Source organism: Apium graveolens, unplaced genomic scaffold (genome assembly GCF_009905375.1).
Source record: "Apium graveolens cultivar Ventura unplaced genomic scaffold, ASM990537v1 ctg6614, whole genome shotgun sequence".
In the NCBI taxonomy this organism is placed as follows: domain Eukaryota; kingdom Viridiplantae; phylum Streptophyta; class Magnoliopsida; order Apiales; family Apiaceae; genus Apium; species Apium graveolens.
The window spans coordinates 32,176-42,378 of NW_027419636.1; the positions used below are offsets into that span (position 1 = coordinate 32,176).

Here is a 10,203-nt window from a genome sequence, read left to right on the forward strand (position 1 = left end):
GTCGGTCGGTCGGTACTTGTTAAATTTACTTAATTACCCTTGAGTAAATACCTAATTTAATTAATTTATTAAAATCAACTTCTTATGTTATTTTCCTTACTTTAGTTACAACCACAAGGAAACTATGTTATAAAATTAAATCACTCATGAACCTTAAACCATTCTCACGTAGCCATCAACCTATAGTCTGTGGTAATTGCCAACTAATTTTAAGTTAGACGATAAAGTAGATGACTGCTGCAACGTGGAATTAGAACAAATTTGTAATTTGATCCAACTCGAAAACTATATGTCATGAGCAATACTTGACTGTAATAATCTATACTATCTATACAATATAGTATAATAATCGGAATGAGTTATATTTTATTTCAACGGTTATTCCATATTTTAGTTATTAAAAATAAAAATAAATAGTGTTATATACATGTTAAACTACTAAATTGATAAATTACTAGATTTAGTCTCCTTATTTCGCTAAACCATGATCAAAACTTATCCTACTAAACTATGATCCAGCTTCTTTGACGAGGAAAATTGAAGGCGAGACACCTCCCCAGCATTTGTCGCGTCAGTTTCTTACTATTCAAAATAGTTTCAAAATTCATGTAGCGACATCACAAATTAAGATCAAAGCACGACTTTTCTGATTAAGCCCTAAATCATAGCTACTACAAGTCTATCACCGAAACTCACGTATCAAATCCATATATGATTTCTATTTATTGATGTATGTTTTATTCATTCGTTTGAATGTTTAGATATATGTAGCAAAATTTTATGCTTTTAGATGTCGTGACTTTGTACTGCGAGCAATTTAATTACTACTAGTCTGTAACATCCTTTTAAATTTTTGTGTCCCTGCCTGTTTTCGAGTTCAGACTCATGGCTAGTGATGCGAAAACTAGGAAATTTGAATATGGAGGCGCAGCAGTTGATAGGATCAGCAGCTTGCCCACAAGCTTAATGGACTCAATCCTAGAAGGCTTACCGACTGATGATGCGGCAAGGACAAGTGTTATCTCTAAAACATGGAGGGATGTGTGGCGAATGCACCCCCGGATACATTTGGATGAAAATTTAATCTCAGAATTGGTTTTTGAGAAGTTTTCTGAGTTAGATGAACATACTCAATTATTTGAACTTTCACGAACAATTACTGATATATTTTCAGCTCATAGAGGCCCAGTTTTGGATTTCCTTCTTTTCATTCCTGAAAACCTGCCTATTCATCAAACTCTAGATATGGCTATATGGATTAGAAACATATCAGACAGTGGTGTTAGGAAACTGAAGCTTCTTAATGAATCACTCTATAACCCCTTCATTGTGCCTTCTCATTTCTTTTCCTGTTCGCAATTAACTCATTTGACCCTCGTGAACTGCGAACTAAATCCACCCTTTGGATTTGGAGGATTTTGTAACCTGATTAGTGTTGAACTTAAGTATGTCGGAATATATGCTGACATGTCATTAGGCACTCAACTGAAGGAATTGGATATGGAAGTTTGCACTGGGATTGAACATTTGGGATGCCAGTTTAACTGTGAAAATAAGCTCACTTCATTGAGAATCGTTGACTGTGAAGCAATTTATTACCAATGGTTTGAATGCATCCAAAAATTGCAAGTTCTTGAGCTTGGGATGAATGAATTGCCAAGTAGCGGTAAGCAGGTGATAACTTTGGATAAGCTAGTCCACAATATGCCTAGACTCAGTTCTCTTTTTCTTGATGGCTTCTTTCTCAAGGTAATCTTTAACTTAATTGTTATTAACTACTATGATTAGTTGATCCAACTAAATTTAATTGTTATTAACTACTATAATTAGCTGATCCAACTAAATGTCTCACAGTTTAATTTATTTTTCGATGTACTTAGATATATTTGTTTTTGTATGTAGATTCTGAAACCAGGTGCAGCTACTTTCATGAGGCTTTCAAGAACTATGGAGAACTTGAAATATCTGTACCTGCACTGTATTGAATTATATGAATGGGATCAGAGTCAACATGTTCTTTGTCTGGTCAGAAGTTCACCTAATCTGCAACTTCTTAAAATCGATCTGGTGAGAACTTTTTCCCCAATCTTGTTATAATAAAATTTTACATACTTTTTAAGGTTTCTGCTGGGGACTCCACAACTCATAATTTAAAGAGAGACATGGAATATATCTCTATTCAAGTATAATTTGTAAAGCATACACTAGATGTTTTTTTCTCTATTATTTAGAAACAACATATGTAAGAACGGAATGAATTTTATTCAATATAAATGCCTTATATCTATAACTATAGGTATGCTTTAATTTTGCACATAAACCTAAAATACTAAAATTAGAAAACCGAGTGTTGGACCCGTAACCTAACAGTATTCAGAATATATAGGACCGATATAATCTGAAAGAAGATATAGCCCAACAGGCCTAAAGAAGCGAAAAGAAAGAACACCCTAAACCCACCCCCAGCCCTCCACCCCCCACAAGGATTAATTTAGAAGATATTCCTAGGAAATATGTGTATAAGAATCCAAAGTTCTTGTAATTACCTCACCGGAAAAGAATTCCCCTCAAAGTAAAGTGATATATGTATGAAAATGGAGGTGCAGTAAAGAGAAAAACACACTTCCCTTGAGTGCTTTGAGTGCTTGACTGCTTTTTTAGTTTGTTGAATATCATAAAATCCTGTTGGGATCTTCATGTGGCACCTTAAGATTTTGAGAGGAGTTGGTTATTACATGATATCAGAATTCGGTTTATGGACAGTCTCCGGTTCTGAATAGTTGGGCCTTCTAGTTGTTAAGTGGACACTGAAATGGAGTACCTTCTAGGGGTTAAGTGGACACTGAAATGGAGTTTTAAGCAAATTAGCAATATATATTTAAATTGATTATTTATTGTCTATTACTATATGTAAACTTAAAATTATTTTATAATAAAATAACAGGAATCAAAACATAAATGTTCTTAATAAAATTTGTCACTACAGATTGATTGTCCCTACCTAACTGACAAATTATTTTCAAATGTATATATTCTTATAGTTGTATTAAAATAAATATAATATATTAAAATTAAATATTCAGCAAGTTGACATCTCTTTGACTACTTGATCGGCTGAATATGACGCATAATTTTTAAAAATGCTTAATAATGCATTAAATGATAACCCTCTCTGGATTATACTATGTAATCGGCGTTTCAAAATAAAAACCCTTTATGGTCCGATTCGGTATAAGCATCTGCTTAGGAAGCTGCTTTGCTTTTTAGAACACTGGTATGCATTAGTGTGCAGTTGTTTAGTTATAAAATAAGGAGAATTTATAAAAGGAATATGCTCACATGCAAGGCCCTCATAGATCCTTCACAACACATTGGAAGTATTACTAAATATTACTAAATATTATGGTGAACATCTGTTTTCCTTCCAAATGTATGATAGTAGGCATCTCAATTCTTTTTTTTTATCAAAAAAAAGAAAAGAAATGCTTGATATTTTGGTATCTATCCCTTTGGTAATATACATCATAAAGTAGGTTTACACGGTCTAAATTTGGAAATATTTTGTTTCCCTTGATTTTGTGTTTTCACTCCTAAAAATTTGAAAGTTCGGTTTCTCATAAATACATAGCCACTTTCCCTCTTTAGTTATTTACAGCATCTTTTCTACTGCAAGAAAGGATATATATTTATTCATTCAGAACTAACTGAATAACTTCAGTATTAACATTTTATATACCTGTCAACAAAAAAACATTTTATATAGCTTCATGGAGTACATAGCGATGATGGAGTAGACTTATCAGACTTCATGGTGTTATCAGACCCCATGATTCTAAGCCGACTTGAAACCATTATGATATTTGACTTGGTTGGTTCCCTCACGGAGTTTCAGTTGATAGAACTTTTGCTTGTGTCGTCCCCGTAGCTTAAAAGGATTAAGCTTAAGACACTCACAATGAAGGATCCTACAGATGTGTTCAGGATTTCACAAGAGGTGGAGCAGATCCCTAGAGCATCTAAATCTGCACAGATCCAGTGGATGTAATAGCTGGTCTAGTGGCAGGGCAGACATGTCTTGGAAGCAATTGTTTGAAGCTTGTAAACTTCAAATAAATGTATGTTGTGTATGTTGTGGAGAAGAGCTGTATTTTGGCTTATCTTAAAGGAAAATGCTTGGTGTACATAATTGTGTACAAAGTTTTGTACATAATAACATGTGGTGTGTTTTAATTGGAATGGGCATCCTGTATTTACATCAACTAAACCAATTAAAAAACCCCACATCAATTGTCATGTCATTATGTACAAATTTTTTGTACAAAATTCTCTACACCTAGTATTACTCTATGTTAAAACTCTTCTGTTATATTTGTTTTTACTTTATCTAACACGCTACTCCATGTCGTGGGATCTATATTTTAAGGGTCCATGTTGAAATTATACCTAGAGGGGGGTGAATAGGTGATTATGGCTAACTAGGATTACTTTTAAATTTTACCCGAAAATAGCTTACTGAGATTTTACCAACAGAACTATAATTTGACAATGATAGTAAGCTGATATGACTAAATGCAATGCAGAAAATAATGTGCAGGAAAGTAAATAGAACACACAAGAATTTTAGCCAGGTTCGACCCCTAAGCCCCTATGGTCTACGTTCTCGTCCCTTACCAACTTGGTAAGAGAATATATTATTGATCAATGAAGGTTACAACTACAAGATACAACAATATATCTCCCTTTATCCCAGCTGCTGATAATGGCTTGCTGAAACCCTGTTTAAGAACCTCATCTCTAAGTACTATACTACCCCGTAGTACAAACTCCTCTGGCAAGTACCACTAAACCCTTGTTTCCCTAGCCAACTTATCCAGCAACTAATCAATACAATTTGAAAAATACAAATTAGTGATAAAGATTACAACTCAAACTATAAACTCTCTCTAAGATAAAACACGTGTATATAATTAGAGCTCGAGAGTATTTTAGAAACAATAAAGATCAGGAGTTGTATGTGTTCTTTCTTGCAAATTTTTCTCTGTCATAAAAACTGCAAGAAACCAATATATATATAACAATACATTAACATTTGAAAACAGCCTCAACAAATTACAATGGCTAGAATCCAATTCTACCGTGTAAGATCGTTGGGATGGTTTTCTACCGTTCATGTGTACGTTAGATTGAAGAGAAACACAGAAGTCCAACGTTCAGAAAATATCTCTTATATTTAGTAGAGGATAAAACGTTTTAATCAGAAGATAAAAGAAAGAGTTTGAAAGAGAAACAAACTCCTATTCTTTAGAAAATCAATTTGAATGATTAAAAACATTTTATAAAAGAGCTCTATATATATCATGCACGTATATTATATTAGAGAAGTCCTTACAACTGATATATGTGAAGATCCTATAAAATCTCCATGAAATTCGACTTCCTTGTTGAATCTGGACTGTGCATCTTGGCTTGCTGTTATTCTTACATAGTTGATCATAGCTTGCTGAAATAGATTATTGTCTTATGATAGCTTGCTGTCATGATACTTAAACAGCAATGACATTAAACTGTTATATCCTGCAAACATTCTCAAATAACAACATGATGGCTTGCTGTGTTGTGATCATCAAAACTAAGGAGTTACAATCTCCCCCTTTTTGATGATTACACACATTTAGGAGAATTATAAAAACTCCCCTTAAATCTATGCATATCTCAAAATATAAAATAAAACTAAAGATATCACAATTAGCATAATAAGCTTCTAAATATAAGAACAATTAAACATATTTCAAATATTAGAAGCATCAGCATAACCAAGTCTTAAACCAAAACATCCATCAACAAGTTTTACCACACCAAATAAATAGATAAAAATCAAATCAAGTACCAGATGCAACAAGTCTTAAAAAACACAGATACTTCAACAAAAACTAAATCAAGTTCAGAAACTAAATCAAGTTCTTCAGAGACTAAGTACTTAAAAGAAATTAAATTCTCCTAAGTTCTCCCCCTTATATCATCAAAAACAGATTAGTCTTCCTGAGCAGAATTGACAGCTGCATCCTCTTTTGGTGAAAGAAACTCATCTTGCTTCTCCTGTTGTTCCAAGTCTTCAGCAGCATCCACAAGATCATTCAAGCCAGTGTCTAAATCTGCATTTGACTGAGAAGCTGAAGGTTTCTGAAATACATGAAGTTTAGCAAAATATCCTTTAAACCCTTAACCTCTGTCTTGAGCTGGTTGATTTGCTCAGATGTGGCAGCAACATGACCAAACAACAAGGTATTATCATCTTGAATACCTTTTAGCAGCTGCATCATCTCAGTAGTTGGAGTAAAAGATGAAGGCTCAGCTACAGCAGGAGACTCAGGAACAATGGTAGGCAAAATCCTAACTAACTCTCCATTGTCAATTTGTAAATTTGACTGAGCTAACACTTTAGCATCCAAAACTTCTTTAACACTCACCTTAACAGCACTCTTAAGTTCAATCTTAAAGAATTCAAATACCTTGGTAAGCATTAAACCATAAGGAAGTCCAATCTTTTTCTGATTAACAGCAGCAATCATATTCTTTAAAACCAGATTTGATAGATCAAAAGCCCTGCCAGCTAGAAGCATAGAAACCAGAGTAACATTTTGACAACTAAAGGTTGATTTATTCCCACCCCTAGGACAAACATTAGCCCTACAGATTTTAAACAACAAATGTGCCATAGGAGATACTTGAGTAGTGGAAGGGGGCTGAGGGTTTTCTTCAATATTATCAACAGATCCTAATAACAACTTAAACTGATCCATTACAGAGAAATCAGGGAATGACACATATCCTTTTCCAGTAAAAATATCAATCTCAGAGGGATTCTCAAACTTGATAATAGAACTTAAAATGGGAGGATTAAGCCTAATTTTCTTGTCATGCACAGTGGTAATACAGTTCCCATACTTATCTTCAATCAAATTTGCATAAAATTCACGAATTAAATCAGGATAGTAGACCTTAGGCATTTCGATGATAAAAGAATCCATACCCAAATTCTGAAACAAAAGTAAGGCTCCGGAGTTTTGAAAAAGCTTACCAACAATCGGGATACCAGGTATAATAGAACGAACATCCAAAGCATTTTCAGTGAATCGTTGTTGGAGATCAGGAGAATCAAATGCCAAAGATTGCTTGAGTTTCTTCGAATCAGGGGTGTGAGAGACTTCTTCATCGCTCTCGTGACCCAAATCGACCACGGCAGTATCCATCTTCGAGGAAGTACGCTTGCCCAGAATACCAGAATTTCTAGTAGCACGAACCATGTTGAGTGGAACTGAACTGGTGATCTTGAATGATCGAAGCGGTGATAGATAGAGAAAGTGGAGTCGCGGTGAAATAAAACCCTAACCCGTGCTCTTTTAATGATATTTAGGGGAGAGTTTAGGATAAAAAATTAAAAACAAATTATACATATCCTAAAATCTAACACTTATCATTAAAACAGTTTAAATCTATCTAAAACACCACATTTAGCATTTTTATCATTTAATAATTAAATTAGCAAATCATGCAAATATTTAAACATAATTAACAGATAGTGACATATAAAACAAAATTAATCACAAAATATCATTTAAATAACCAATCATAGTAAGCTAACATGAAAAATGATAGTAAGCTAACATTACCAAATTTTCAAAGATAGCTTGCCATTATACACTGCACATGCCAAGTTCCCTTCGAATGGTAGAAAATCTTGCTTCGCCAAGGGGTTTTGTAAAGATATCTGCCAATTGATATTCAGTAGGTACAAAAACTAATTCAATATTACCTTTGGCAGCATTATCTCTCAAGAAATGATGACGAACTTCAATATGCTTTGTTCTTGAGTGATTAACTGGATTCTTTGATATGTTGATGGTGCTAGTGTTGTCACAATAGATTGGAACTTTGCCACACTTGATTCCGAAATCTCGTAGAGTCTGAATCATCCATAAAATTTGAGAGCAACAGCTACCAGCTGCCAAATACTCACCTTCTGCTGTGGATAATGCAACTGAAGTTTATTTCTTACTTTGCCAAGATACGAGACTTTGTCCTAAATATGTACAAACACCACTTGTACTCTTTCTATCAGTTTGACAACCTGCATAGTCAGCATCACTATACCCCACAAGATCAAATATGCTTGTAATAGGATAAAATAACCCAAGATTAATAGTCCCACTTAAATATCGAAATATTCTTTGAACTGCATTTAAGTGTGATTCCTTAGGTTTAGCTTGAAAACGAGCACAAACACATACACTATACATAATATCTGGCCGAGAAGCAGTAAGATATAAAAGACTACCAATCATACCTCTATACTTCTTGATATCAACATCTTTACCTTTTTCTTCTGATGTCAGCTTGCTATTTTGATTCATTGGAGTAGATTTCGGCTTGACATTGTCAAAACCAAATCTGGTCAGCAAATTCTTGACATATTTTGATTGATGCACATAAATTCCATCTTTAGATTGTTTAATTTGGAGCCCCAAGAAATAATTGAGCTCACCCATCATGCTCATATCAAATTCACTACTCATACACTTAGAAAACCACTCACACATAGAATCATTAGTGGATCCAAAGATTATATCATCTACATATATCTGGACAATCAAAATATCATTACCATTTTTCTTAGTAAATAAAGTAGGATCAATTTTACCTCGAATGAAGCCATTTTTGATCAAAAACTTACTAAGCCTCTTGTACCAAGCCCTTGGTGCTTGCTTTAAGCCATATAATGCCTTCTTAAGCTTGTAGACATAGTCCGGATGTTGTCCATGTTCAAAACCAGGGGGTTGCTTGACATAAACTTCCTCTTCCAGAAATCCATTAAGAAAAGCACTTTTAACGTCCATTTGATGTAGCTTGATCTTCTTGTAGCATGCATAAGCAAAAAGCATCCTAATTGATTCCAATCTAGCTACTGGAGCATAAGTTTGATCAAAGTCAATGTCTTCTTGTTGGTTGTACTCTTGTGCTACGAGCCTTGCTTTATTTCGAGTAACAGTACCAAATTCATCCACTTTATTCTTGAAAATCCATTTTGTACCAATGATTGAAGCATCCTTTGGTGGCTTGACCAGTTCCCAAACATCACATCGTTCGAATTGATTGAGTTCTTCTTGCATAGCCGTGATCCAATTTTCATCTTCAAGTGCTTCTTTGACATTTTTGGGTTCCTCTTGAGCTAAAAATGCAGCATAAGCACAAAAGTTTGCAGTGCCTTTTCTTGTCTTGAGACCATCAGAAATATCACCAATAACCTGTTCTGGAGGGTGATTCTTCACTGTCCGTGTAGCTTTTGGCAATGAATGCTTTGCAATATCTTCATGTGAAGTCTTCCTTATCTTAGATGGAGTAGCTAAGTCTTCACCATCATAGATTGGCATTTTATCCTTTGCTCTATTTCCTCTAGGACCATCAAGAGTCATCTTTGCCATCTTTACAATTGCATCATCAACTGGAGTAGAAGGTTCTGCTTGCTGATTTCCTGAGGCAGTTTCGATTTCAGCTTGCTATTTTCCAGAATCAGTCTCTGTTTCAGCTTGCTGTTTTGGAGTAGCCTTCTCTGTTTCAGCTTGCTGTTGTCCAGCTTTACCTGCATTATCTTCCTCATCTCTTGGAAGATCATTGTTAGGTTCTTGAAAAGTAACATCTATAGATTCCTCAACAATATGCTTAGACAAATTATAAACTCTATAGGTTTTACTATTCATAAAATAACCAAGAAAAATAGCTTCATAAGATTTAGCATCAAATTTACCATCATTACCAATTATCTTGAGCACAAAACACTTTGAGCCAAAGATTCTGAAGTAACTGATGTTGGGCCTCTTTTTTTTGAGCAATTCATATGGAGTCTTGTCCAAAATAGGTCTTATCAATACTCTATTCAGAACATAACATGCTGTGTTGACTACTTCTGCCCAAAAACTTCTAGGTAACTTGCTTTCTTGCAACAAAGTCCTTGATGTCTCTTGCAGTGACCTATTCTTGCGTTCCACCACACCATTTTGTTGTGGAGTCCTTGGAGCCGAGAATTCATGTGATATTCCTCTTTCTTCACAATAAGTAACAAAGTCTTTTGGAATTCACCACCTCGATCACTCCTTATTCCTACAAGCTTTGTATTGAGCTTATTCTCAAGTAATTTAATTAGTTTCT

General features: G+C 34.4%; 1 protein-coding gene across 1 annotated transcript; it reads left to right on the forward strand.

The window, feature by feature from the left end:
- Positions 1–885: 885 nt before the first annotated feature.
- On the forward strand, positions 886–4,045 carry LOC141703408 (F-box/FBD/LRR-repeat protein At1g13570-like). The gene is made up of 3 exons (XM_074506948.1): positions 886–1,749; positions 1,903–2,067; positions 3,926–4,045. The coding sequence occupies exons 1-3, from the start codon at positions 886–888 to the stop codon at positions 4,043–4,045; spliced, it is 1,149 nt and encodes a 382-aa protein (XP_074363049.1).
- Positions 4,046–10,203: the final 6,158 nt, after the last annotated feature.